Source organism: Geospiza fortis, unplaced genomic scaffold (assembly GCF_000277835.1).
Source record: "Geospiza fortis unplaced genomic scaffold, GeoFor_1.0 scaffold250, whole genome shotgun sequence".
Classification (NCBI taxonomy): Eukaryota; Metazoa; Chordata; class Aves; order Passeriformes; family Thraupidae; genus Geospiza; species Geospiza fortis.
In genome coordinates this window covers 11,941-23,017 of record NW_005054696.1, presented here as the reverse complement: position 1 = coordinate 23,017, position 11,077 = coordinate 11,941, and the positions used below count along the sequence as shown (strand labels likewise).

Here is an 11,077-nt window from a genome sequence, read left to right as displayed (position 1 = left end):
CCAGCCCGCCGACGGCGGGCAGCTGGAGGAGGTGTTCGAGCCGGCCACAGGTACCGACCGGGGAAGCTCCGGGGGCTGGGAGAGCTCTGTGCCTGCAGGGCCCGGTGTCCTCGGCTTCCCCCAGCTCGTCCGGGTGCCGCCGCTGCTGCCCCTCAGCCGCCCTGCTGCAGTGGCTGAGCTCTGCCTCAGTGTTTGGCCATCGTCGTTCTTCATGCAGAAACCAGCTCTTGCTCTGTCACTGCCCGATTTTGGCAAACCCCCCCGATTTAAATACCTCTGTAGTTATGTAATTGTAGTTATCGGTGTGCAGCGTTCAGCAGAATCGTTTCTAAGTGTTTAACCCTCCTGGGGAATGTGTAACGAGAGTCTTGAAGAGGGCGGTAGAAGTGTAACAAACTCAACTGGAAAAGGCAGGGATTTTGTAGCAACTGGAGGTAATTAGTAACCAGAACACGACTGTGGGGAATGTCAGCTCTTTTAATTGGAACCAGCTGAATTGCAGCACCTCTTCTCTGGCTGATTACAAATCGCTGGGTTTCAGTGGGAAATTCTGTGCCTGGTGTAGGTGTCTTGGCTGAAGTGTGTGGGGTCTGGTGCAAGTAAACCACGTTCTGGACCCCTTTTCTGAGATTTCAATCTCATTTATTCCCTGTTCAAAACGTGCCCAGGTCGTGTGCTGTGCAAGCTGCCCTGCTCTGGGGAGAAGGAAGTTGATCTGGCTGTGCAGAGTGCAAAAGCTGCCTTTAAAATATGGAGTCAGATGTCAGGCATGGAGCGGTGCCGAGTGATGCTGGAGGCTGCCAGAATTATTCGGGTATGTTGGGAGGGACAGGGGTGGTTCTGTCTCTGAGCTTCCTTGTGGCTTATTGTGGCTCTTGCTGCAGCAGGACTTGCACAGCTCCAGGAGTTGCTCAGGAGTTAAAACCCACCTTTGGCCAGAAGAGACAGGAGACAGCCTCAGGCAGGGCTTTGCTCTTATCACTGGAGTCAGCATCCGTGCCTGCAGCTTTGGCCTTATCACTGGATTCAAGGCTAGTGTGTGCTTTCTCAGCTGAATTCTGTTAGACAGCATAAAACTGAAGCGACCCATTTGGCGTCTTGCAGGCTTTGTGGTTCTTTTAACAGCTCCAAAGATTAAATTTCACTGCACAGTTTCAAAGCTGAAATTGCATAACTGGCATTGCTGAACTTTTGGCTTGTCGGAGGCTGTTGTTACATGACTGGAATGTGTCCTGGCAATAAGAGAAAGTAGGAGTACTGGTTTTTATCTGTCAGATAATACACATGGGAGGATGCACATAAGTGAGGTTTAACACAGACTCCTTTCCAAGATAACAGGTCCTTGTTTAAAATTTTTAATCTCCATCAAGTTAATCTCCATCAAGTTCTTACACATCTGTAAGAACCCAGACGTTCCCCAGTGTGTATAAGTCATGAGAAAACTTTCCTTTATGCCAAACTTTTGCTTTTGCCAGACTTCCAGAGCAGGGCGACATTTCTGTTAAAGGATGCCTCCCAGCTGCATTGCTTTGTCCCTCTTCACTGGCCTCTGGTTCCATCCTGATCTTGCTGTTTGCTCTTCCCAGTTCAGTTCTGCGAATTCTGTCATTGTTTGCCAACCAGCTTCTAAGTTCATGTTTGTTCATCTTTTAGATAGACAGGGATGTTAAACAAGACTGGACCAGCAGTGAACCCCTGCAGCTTTCCCTTTGACATTGCCCTGCACTCAGTCACCATGGGGACACTGATAAACAGCAGTTGGGAATGTCCCTTTTGGAGATGACTGTTTCTCATGGCAGGATCTTGTTTGGGATTTGTGTGCTGTCTCCTTGTGGGGTTCTGCTCCAGGCTTCTCTAACATGTTGTCTCTGTCCTGTGCTGCTCACAGGAGCAGAGGGAGGAAATTGCCACCATGGAGACCATCAACAATGGGAAATCCATCTTTGAGGCCAGAGTGGACATCGACATATCCTGGCAGTGCCTGGAGTATTACGCAGGGCTGGCAGGATCTCTGGCGGGTGAGGAGTCACTGCAGTTTGCTCTTTGCTCTCTGTCCCACCTTCCCTCGTAGCTCCAGTGGCACAAAGCCATCTTTGCTGCTGATTTCCCTGAGAGATGGGCCATTCCTGAAGACCTTGGAAGGGTTCTGAGAGGTCTCTGCCCAATGCTGCCATGCTTTGTGGGCACTGGCACACCTTCTGTGAGCTTACTGGGGTAAAACTGTGTCTCTGCTCCCAGGCAAAGCCAGACCTGACCCCTGGGAGCTCTGACCAGACAAGAAGGGACTTTGCTCTTTTCTACCCTCTGGCTGTTTCTTTGCAGGTGAACACATCCAGCTTCCCGGGGGATCCTTTGGGTACACTCGGAGAGAACCCCTTGGGGTGTGTGTTGGCATTGGAGCCTGGAATTACCCTTTCCAGATTGCCTGCTGGAAGTCTGGCCCTGCCTTGGCTTGTGGTAATGGAGCTTTCTGCCCACCCCAGTGTCTCTTCAAGGCCAAGTGATCCTGTGAGGGGCACAGTGATCTCTGGGATGATGTCTGTGATTACCTTGAAGTGTTGAAGGATCAGCAGAATGTTCAGGCTGTTACTCTGGCAGAAGGGGAAGGGAAGTGGAAGGAGGAACATGTCAGATGTTGAGAGGTTAGGAGTGCATCCAGAAAAACACAATAGCTTGGCTTTGTACCACATGGGGAAGGTCTCTGGAAATGTCTGCAGGGCAAGACCAGCAGCCCCATCTCCCCCAGCCTCTCCCTAGCAGCAGTGATCAACTGAAAGTATTTCCTCCCCTCTTGGGGGAAACTTCTGGGCTCTGTTGAGACAAACTCACAGTGTGGGGTGGGGATTGTTTTTGTTTCTTCCCTGAAGCAGTCTGGGTGTTAACCCCACTTCACCTGTGTCTGGGTTCCCTTAGGCAATGCGATGGTCTACAAGCCTTCACCCTTCACCCCTATTTCTGTGGTGAGGTTGGCAGAGATCTTCACAGAAGCTGGAGTGCCCAAGGGGCTCTTCAACGTGGTGCAGGGTGGGGCTGCCACGGGCCAGCTCCTCTGCCAGCACCCAGATGTGGCCAAAATCTCTTTCACTGGCAGTGTGCCAACTGGCATGAAGGTAAAGACACCTTGGGACAAGGCTTGTATCAACTACAATCAGTCTGTAGTCGATGCCTCCTTGAGCTTTTCTGCATGGAGCTTGTAGACGTGGGGTGTGGGTCAGCATTTTTGGGGCTGGGCAAGGAGCTTGCAGCACATGCAGAGTCATGCTGGGGATCCAGTTATCCTGCTGGGCACGAGCTTGGGAGAGAAATCCCTTGTTCAGCTTCATTTGCTTAACCCCTGGTTGCAGTGAAGTCTCTGAGCTGCTCAGGTGGGTGTTGGTGTTGGAAGGAGAGTATATGAAATAGCAGCACTAGAAAAATGTGGTTCTGGCTGCTATAAAGCCCTAAAGCTGCATGTAACCTACTGTTTTTAAGCAAGGGGATAGTTTCTGTGAGTTTCTCACCCTCAATTTATTATTCCAAAATTAAAGAAAGACTTTTGGAAATAAATTCTGAGTTGAAGGAGGGGAAGTGTCCCATGAACACTCCCTATGTGTGTGTACCTGTGGGTTGCAGTGACAGATGGCAGCTACAGCTGCCTGCAGCTTACACTGAGCACGAGACTTCCTGCAAATGCCTCTCCAGGTTTTGTTGGCTTTATCTATTAAAAAACAACCCCCAAACCCTCTGAGGCTGTCCTCAGTCTGAACTCCCCACATTTAGGGAGCCTATCTTGCCCTCTGTGCTGCTTCTCTTGTGGGTGAATGGTCCTTTGGGTCTCTCTTGCCTCTCCCCCCCAGCCTCCCCTTGGCCAGTGGATCACTTGTCTCTTGTGTCCTTGTTCCCCTCAGATCATGGAGATGGCAGCTAAAGGGATAAAGCCAGTCACCCTGGAGCTGGGGGGCAAATCCCCCCTTATCATCTTCTCAGATGCTGACCTGGAGAATGCTGTGAAGGGAGCCCTCATGGCCAACTTCCTGACTCAGGGCGAGGTGTGTGTCTGTGGGGTCAAGGTGGGGCAGTGGGGTCAGCCTGTGACCTCCTGAAAGTGAGGGATGCCCTGGGGCTCCTATCCTGCCACACCTTTCCTGTGCAGTGTCAGAAAGGATGCCCTGGAATGAGCCAGGGTGTCCCAGCAGAGTGTGCCTTAGCCACAGGACACACTTAGCCAGTGTCCTGTCCTTCCCTGGCACCAAGCACCCAGCTCAGCACAGCTGCTCCCGTGCCCTGGGCACCAGTTTGGCACTCACAGCTCAGGAGAAGCTGTGCTGGTGTCCCCTGGAGGGGCAGCGGGTTCCAGCTGGGTGTGCTGAGCCTGAGGACAGGTTTCTGTCCTTCCCAAATTTGGGATATCCACCCGTGCTGCAGGTTTTGTGTAATCCTGTTGGCAAATTTGTTCAGCAGGGTCATTTCTAGGAATTTAGGAGTCAGCTCAAGGTCTGTGCTGCTGGTGACCTGATGCGTTTTTGCCACCTGGTGGCATCAGAACCACGGTGTCCAGCAAGGACTGTTCAGTGCGGTCACAGCCCCAGGGTATCTCCTTGTGTTCCTTGTCCCCAGGGACAAGTTAGCTGTTGCAGCAGCTGTGGAAGGGCTTTTCCAAGAGCCTCTGGAGCAGGACCCAAGCAGGGAAGGACTGTGGATTGCTGTGTTTCCAATTCTGAGCTGCCTGTCCTGTGTCCCAGGTGTGCTGCAACGGCACCAGGGTGTTTGTGGAGAGGAAGATCCTGGATACCTTCACCAAGGAAGTGGTGAAACGCACCCAGAAAATCAAAATTGGAGACCCTCTTCTGGAGGACACACGGATGGGAGCCCTCATCAACCGGCCCCACCTGAATCGTGTGCAGGGCTTTATCAAGCAGGCAAAGGAGCAGGTGAGATGGTGATGCTGCCTTGTGCCTGCCCTGAAATGTCTCTCCTGTTGGACAAACACACTGCCTTCCTAGTTAAGCTGGGTTATTTGGTTGTTTTTGGTTTACTCAGTGGGTGTGTTGGACCACTAGACACAGAAGTCCATGGGATCTGACAGGATGCATCCCTGGGTCCTCAGAGAATTGGCTGATGTAGTTGCTGAGCCGTTTTCCATGATACTTGAGAAGTCATGGCAGTCAGGTGAAGTCCCAAGTGACTGGAAAAGGAAAAACACCCATTTTCTAAAAGGATGGTGGACAAGAGCCTGGGAATCACAGACCCATCAGCCTCACTGCTGTGACTGTGCAAAGATCATGGAACAGATCCTCCTGGAAGTTGTGTTAAGGCACGTGGAGGACAGGGAGGTGATTTGAGATAAGTACAGCGTGCTGCACCTGGGTCAGAGCATCCCCTGCTATCAATCCAGGCTGGGGGATGAGCAGATGGAGCAGGGAAGGACTTTCTGCAAGGAAGGACTTGGGAGTGCTGGTGGATAAGAGGCTGGACACGCCCCAGCCATGTGTGCTGGCACTGAGAAACCCCCAGTGCCCTGGGCTGCATCCAAAGCAGTGTGGGGAGCAGGTGAGGGGGAGTTCTGCCCCTCTGACCTGCTCTGCTGAGACCCCACTTCAAGCTCTGGAATCCTCAGCACAGGAAAAACAGGAGGAAAGGCTGGGAGTTGGGGTGGTTTAGCCTGGAGGGGAGAAAGCTCTGGGTACACCTGTTTGCAGGATTTCAGTCCATAACAGGGACTTATAAGAAAGATGGGGACAAATGTTGGAGCAGAGCTTGCTGTGATAGGCCAAGGGCCAGCCAGAGCTGGGCAGGATGCTCCTGATGTGCCTGCATCCCTTCCTCTCTTGGCTCTTTTGCAGGGGGCAGAGGTGCTGTGTGGTGGGGACCTGTATGTGCCAGACGACCCGAAGCTGAAGAATGGCTACTACATGCGGCCCTGTGTGTTAGGTAGGCTCCATCTCAGCCATGGTACCATGGATGTTGTGGGATTTCTCCTGAGAAATGAGTTCAGCTTTGTAACCTGGCTCTGTGATGGCCCCAGTGTGGATGGACACTTGGATGGGTGTCCTAGAGAGAGCTGAGGCTTCCAAGAACTGCATGCAGGGAAATCTGGGCTGTTGGAGGGCCTGACAGGAACGGTGCTGTTGGTGCTTTTGAGGTGCAGGGTGTGCCTGGCTGCTCTGCCGTGCTGGGTGCGGTCTCCAAGGCTGTGTGGGTTGCTGAGTGCACAGGCTGTGCTGCTGCTCTTCCTCCTGAAGCACTTGTGCTCTGCCACGCTTCCAGGGAACTGCAAGGATGACATGACGTGTGTGAAGGAAGAGATCTTTGGGCCTGTCATGGCCATCCTTCCCTTTGACACAGAGGAGGAGGTTCTGGAGAGAGCCAACGCCACTAAATTTGGCCTGGCAGGTGGTGTCTTCACCAGGTATGACTGGGCAGTGTTGTGGAATCATTCTGGGGACTGAAATACTGCAGTGATTTGCTGCTCCTCTTGCAGTGCCTGGGCATGGGTATCCTCTTCCAGAAAAGCCGAGGCAAGGGTTTGCCAAAAGGGAAATCTGTAAATGACTGCACATCTCCCTTTTTTCCCCCAAGTGTTGGGTGGGCCAGCTGTCCCTTGGGTTCCTCCCAGCCTGGCTTGGCCTGCTGCCTGCCTTCCTGCCCCTCCAGCATGCATCAGGAGCCTGCTGTGCTGCTGTTGGCCACTTGCCCCACTCTGTATCGCTGGTGTCCTTGTCCTGCCCTCTGGAATTGAATGCACTTGGAGCATCCTTGGGAATTGGTGCTGCCTCCTTTGAGCAGCCAGAGTAGGGCAGGCTGGACTCCAAAAAGCCCTGCTGGCCTTTCTCCAGTGGATGTTGCCTGGCAGGGAAGGAGGAGGTCCAGCTGAATTGCCCTTTTCCTGCAGGGATATCCAGAAGGCTCACAGGGTAGTGGCTGCTCTCAAGGCTGGGATGTGCTTCATCAACAACTACAACGTCAGCCCAGTGGAGCTGCCTTTTGGGGGATACAAGTCCTCAGGTGAGCTCTGTGTGACCTCCCCTGGTACATGCCAGCTCCAGGGGCTGCGAGTGGCCACTGGGACTGCCTGGAGCTGTGTCCTCACTGCAGCTCTTCCCTGCAGGATTTGGCAGGGAGAACGGCCGGGCAGCCATCGAGTACTACTCGCAGCTGAAGACTGTCTGTGTGGAGATGGGGGACGTGGAGTCTGCGTTTTAGGGCCTCTGGGGCCTGCTCAGGCCAGCATCAGGCAGCTCCTTGCTGCCAGCCAGAGATGTGGATCATGTACACAGCAATAAAGTACCCTACAGTTGTCAGTGCCCAGGGGGAAGCTGAGCTGGAGCAGTGTTCAGCCACCCTGCTCCTGCAAGTGGGGTTGGACACACAGGGCTCAGCTCTGGTGGACAGTGGGAAGCTCAGAGCTGGAGGCACCAATCTGGCTTTTGGCAGCAGCTCCTGCAGCCACAGAGGTGTCAGCAGAGGCTTGGCAGTGGCCAAGGCCAGGCTTCCCAGGCTGTGTGCCTTGATTCCCCATTGCCTTCCACCCTCCATCAGCTTCACTTCTGGCTTCTTAAAAGGTAGGACCCTACTCAGTGCAGGACACAATTACATCCTGTAACTATCCTGACCCTCTCTGTTCTGTAACTGCATAAAAGCCTTAAATGCATCATTGTTTATTCCCTCTAGACCCTTGGTAACCTCAAGTTTTGTTTTTTTCTATCTGTACCTTACTTACAAGTGGGACAAAACATTGTGGGGAAGGTTGGCTGATGCTGCCTGGGCCAGGCATGGCCCTGAGAATCAATGGTGGTGCTGAGCTCCAGCACAGAATAGTGAAAGCTATCTCACTTCCTTCCTGTAAACTCACTGTTCTTTATACACTAATGAAGCAACAACTTCCAATTGTTTTCTTATGTCTTTTTTTAGCAATCAAATAAATACTCACTCTGGAACAAATTCTCAGTGTGACATTAATTGAGAGGTCCAGAAATGGGGTTGTTGCTGTATGAGTTAAATGAGCTGCAAGGTGGCTTTTTGATCACTAAAATCATAAAAGCTAGAAGGAACATCTCTGCCTGACAGACAGATTTCTGTAGTCCTACGAAACCAGAGTGGTTCTAGCATTCTGCAGAGCTTCTTAAGAAAACCCTCTGTAACTTTAGAATGAAAATACAGAATGGACAACTTCCTTTTATTGAGAAAGAAAAGGAAAAAAAACCACAGGAAGGCAAGTGTTCTAAAAGCAAACAGAAGAAAAGTCCCTTTAGCCTCTGCAGATGAGCTGGCAGCCCAGCTGCTCGTAGGCTGCATAGACAGCTGTGCCCACCAGCCCAAGGAGTGCCACGGAAGCAAAGGACCCTCTCCTTCGGTTTTTGGGCTCTGGAAAAAAAAAATCAGAATTTGTCAGTTCACTGAAAGACTAGCCCAGCCTGGAGATTGAAGAGGAAGCAGGAACTAAAGGGAAATTCCCAGGGCAAAACAGCTCAGGCCTCTTAGGGTAGGCATCCCTGCTGGAGGAGAGCTTTTCCCAAGAGCAGGAAGAGCATGCTGCAGTGTTGGCAGCCTGTAGATCTGCACCCTTTCCTCTACACCTGGCTGGGAGCAAAGTCCTGAGGTCACTGTAGGAGACCTGAGTGTCAACAGTGTGTGCTGCAGGGCACAGTCCTACCTCCCGTGTAGTAGCCATAGGCATAGATGAGCCTCCCAAGGATCCAGGTCAGGCCAAGCCCTGTGGCCACTCGCTGCAGAGAAAGGAGAAGCATTAAAAGGCTTTGGAGGCTTGAGCAAAGTTGTGCAGGCAAGCAGGTGCTCAATCTCATTTCACCCCTGGCCACTTAGTGAGCCAGAGCAAGGAGCAGGATGGTGGAGGCAGCTGCTGCTCCAAACCCTGCTCCACTGCTTCCAGCAGGTGTTCCAAACTTCCACCTTGACTCTTCATTTAGAGCTCACTCTAATGTGGCTTCCACTTGCCAGATGTGCCTACGCTGCTTCCTTCCCTCTTGGAAAAGGAGTCTGTCTTCAGGAAAGATCTAATTGGTCTTTTGATGGCAAAGACAGAGCTACTGGATTTGGCCTCTCCCATGTGCCTGTCTCCTCCCAAGTTGTCTGCATCTTTCAGTTAAAAATAACCCAGGCTTTTGTTGACTTCTTTGGCAGGGCTTGGAAAAACCGGGCTGAAGGAATTCTTCCCACTCAGTGACTGGAGGCTGCAAGTGCTTTGCTTTGTCTAACAAGGCACCTTTAGGGGAAGGGCTCTAATAGCTGAAACAGCAGTAATGAGTTTATTACTTGTGATCCTCCTGCAGAAGACCTTCTACAACTAAATTTTAAGAAGGGGCACTGCTGTTAAGTGTGATGTGGCTACTGAAGGGGCTGTCCTGGCCTCCTGCCCCCCACCTTGCCCAGGTCAGGGAGCCAGAGCAGAGTCCTGCATCACTTACCGGGTGGTAGACTCCACTAGTGCCTAAAAAGAACAGGAAGGCAGGGTAATCTTCCAATCTGAAAATAAAAGTGAGGAGGTTGTGTTTGTGCTCAGGTTGCTTACAAAGACAAAACTCCAGAAAGGCAGAAACTGCAAACATTCCCTGCCAAGGGCATTTCAGGCTCATCAAGAGTCTCTGTGCTCAGTGCTGTGGCTGAGGAAAGAAGAGATCTGAGCACACACAGTTTTAGGGGCTTCCTCCCAGCCTGTGCCTCTCTCCCAGGACACCCACCCGCTCTTTCCATTTTGTTCTCTGAGCCACTTTAAACATTCCCCAGGAGTTGTGCTTCCCAGCACCCCTCTGATGTGCTGTTGCAACCTGTCCACAGGAGCTGGGTGGACTTGGGCCTCTTCCCAGGGAGACCTAGGCAGCACAACAAATCAGAACCTTCTGGAAACAAGATTCCTCACATATTAACATCTGGTGGGAACTGGGGAAGAGGAGACAGCTTCACAGCACCATCCCATGGTTTAAGGCATGGGAAGGAGCCAGCACAGCCTTCCTGCTAAGCTCTGCAGGCTGAGCCTGGATCAAAGCAGAGGCAGCAGCACCTCTGGGGCCATGGGCCCTGCCCCAGCCCTGTGTGTTCCCAGGCCCCCGTTCAGAGGTGTCACTCACGTGTTCTGGTGTGCCCGCTGGATGCAGTTGAACATGTGCCCATTTTCAGGGTCCGTGCTGTACATGGTTGGGTACTGCCAAAAAATAAACCAGCAGCAAAGCATCAGCAAGGGAGGCCTGCAGCTCCTCTCCCCAGGAGCCCAGAGCTGCCTGGGTGCTTGCAAGACCAGCCTGCAATGGCAGCTTAGAGCCTGTGCCTGCCCTGGGGCCCACAAAAGCTCTGTTCAAGGTCACTGCCTTCCTGGAGCTGCTGCCTGGCTGCAGAGGCTTCCCCAGGCCTCAAATCCAGCCCTCTGTGCACCACTGCCTTCCTGGAGCTGCTGCCTGGCTGCAGAGGCTTCCCCAGGCCTCAAATCCAGCCCTCTGTGCACCACACACACTGGCTATGCTTGGTCCAATCCTGAGCAGGAATGGGATCACCCCAACAGGCAGCTGGAGCTGCCCTCGTGCTCACCCCTGCTTGTCACTTCCATGAATGAAGTGGTGAAAGAGCAAAGGAGCAGTGGTTTGTGCTGAAGCCAAGCGGCATAGCAGCCACTGCATGTCATGGGCCTGACTCACAGCTGTCCCCACCCAGCCCACAGCTCTGCCTGCCATATCGATGCTGTCACTTGAAAGACTTGTGACAGCGCTCACATGCTCCCCCTGAATTTGAGAAACCCTCCCGTCACTTTTGTGCCACTGCGACCCCTTTCCCCCCAGTGCTGCATCAAGTCTTATTTGCAGGGAAAAAGGGCTGAGCAGTTTCTTGCTCATCAATGCTGCCAAGCTTGGTGCCAAGCACCTGATGCCCCAAATCCCAAGCTCTGTTAAGCTTTCTGGAGAGCCATGGCAGCAAGTCACCCCAAACTGATCAAGGTGTCAGCAAGCTTGCCATGCCTGAGCACTCACCTCCACACGGTACCTCTTGCGGGCATTGCTCACATTGATGGCGAGGTGTGTGACCATGACAAAGCTGGCAGCCCCAGTCAGAATGACGTAGCCATACTCCTTGGAGAGAACAGCCATCGTGG

The 11,077-nt window shown here is 52.6% G+C and overlaps 2 protein-coding genes across 2 annotated transcripts; one reads left to right on the top strand and one right to left on the bottom strand.

Moving 5' to 3' along the window:
- Positions 1-6: 6 nt before the first annotated feature.
- ALDH9A1 (aldehyde dehydrogenase 9 family member A1) lies at positions 7-7,920 on the top strand. Its single transcript, XM_014311233.2, has 11 exons — positions 7-50; positions 669-814; positions 1,889-2,018; positions 2,323-2,457; positions 2,914-3,110; positions 3,888-4,028; positions 4,722-4,910; positions 5,823-5,910; positions 6,247-6,388; positions 6,872-6,984; positions 7,088-7,920. Exons 2-11 carry the CDS (start codon positions 761-763, stop codon positions 7,180-7,182), a joined length of 1,284 nt encoding a protein of 427 aa, XP_014166708.1. The 5' UTR covers positions 7-50; positions 669-760; the 3' UTR covers positions 7,183-7,920.
- Positions 7,921-8,128: 208 nt separating this feature from the next.
- Positions 8,129-11,077, bottom strand: MGST3 (microsomal glutathione S-transferase 3). The gene is made up of 5 exons (XM_031065190.1): positions 10,956-11,077; positions 10,065-10,138; positions 9,405-9,462; positions 8,633-8,705; positions 8,129-8,343 (listed from the first exon to the last, which is right to left on the bottom strand). The coding sequence occupies exons 1-5, from the start codon at positions 11,070-11,072 to the stop codon at positions 8,228-8,230; spliced, it is 438 nt and encodes a 145-aa protein (XP_030921050.1). The 5' UTR covers positions 11,073-11,077; the 3' UTR covers positions 8,129-8,227.

What these genes read in the sequence shown, in the direction of transcription:
- ALDH9A1 (XM_014311233.2), top strand. Translation starts at nt 761, where the DNA reads ATGTCAGGCATGGAGCGGTGCCGAGTGATGCTGGAGGCTGCCAGAATT. An exon ending in AGGCTGCCAGAATTATTCGG is followed by an intron (nt 815 to 1,888) that starts GTATGTTGGGAG and finishes TGCTGCTCACAG; the next exon opens with GAGCAGAGGGAGGAAATTGC. An exon ending in GCAGGTGGTGTCTTCACCAG is followed by an intron (nt 6,389 to 6,871) that starts GTATGACTGGGC and finishes CTTTTCCTGCAG; the next exon opens with GGATATCCAGAAGGCTCACA.
- MGST3 (XM_031065190.1), bottom strand. Translation starts at nt 11,072, where the DNA reads ATGGCTGTTCTCTCCAAGGAGTATGGCTACGTCATTCTGACTGGGGCT. An exon ending in CAGCGGGCACACCAGAACAC is followed by an intron (nt 9,463 to 10,064) that starts GTGAGTGACACC and finishes TTTTATTTTCAG; the next exon opens with ATTGGAAGATTACCCTGCCT. An exon ending in CTAGTGGAGTCTACCACCCG is followed by an intron (nt 8,706 to 9,404) that starts GTAAGTGATGCA and finishes CTTTCTCTGCAG; the next exon opens with CGAGTGGCCACAGGGCTTGG.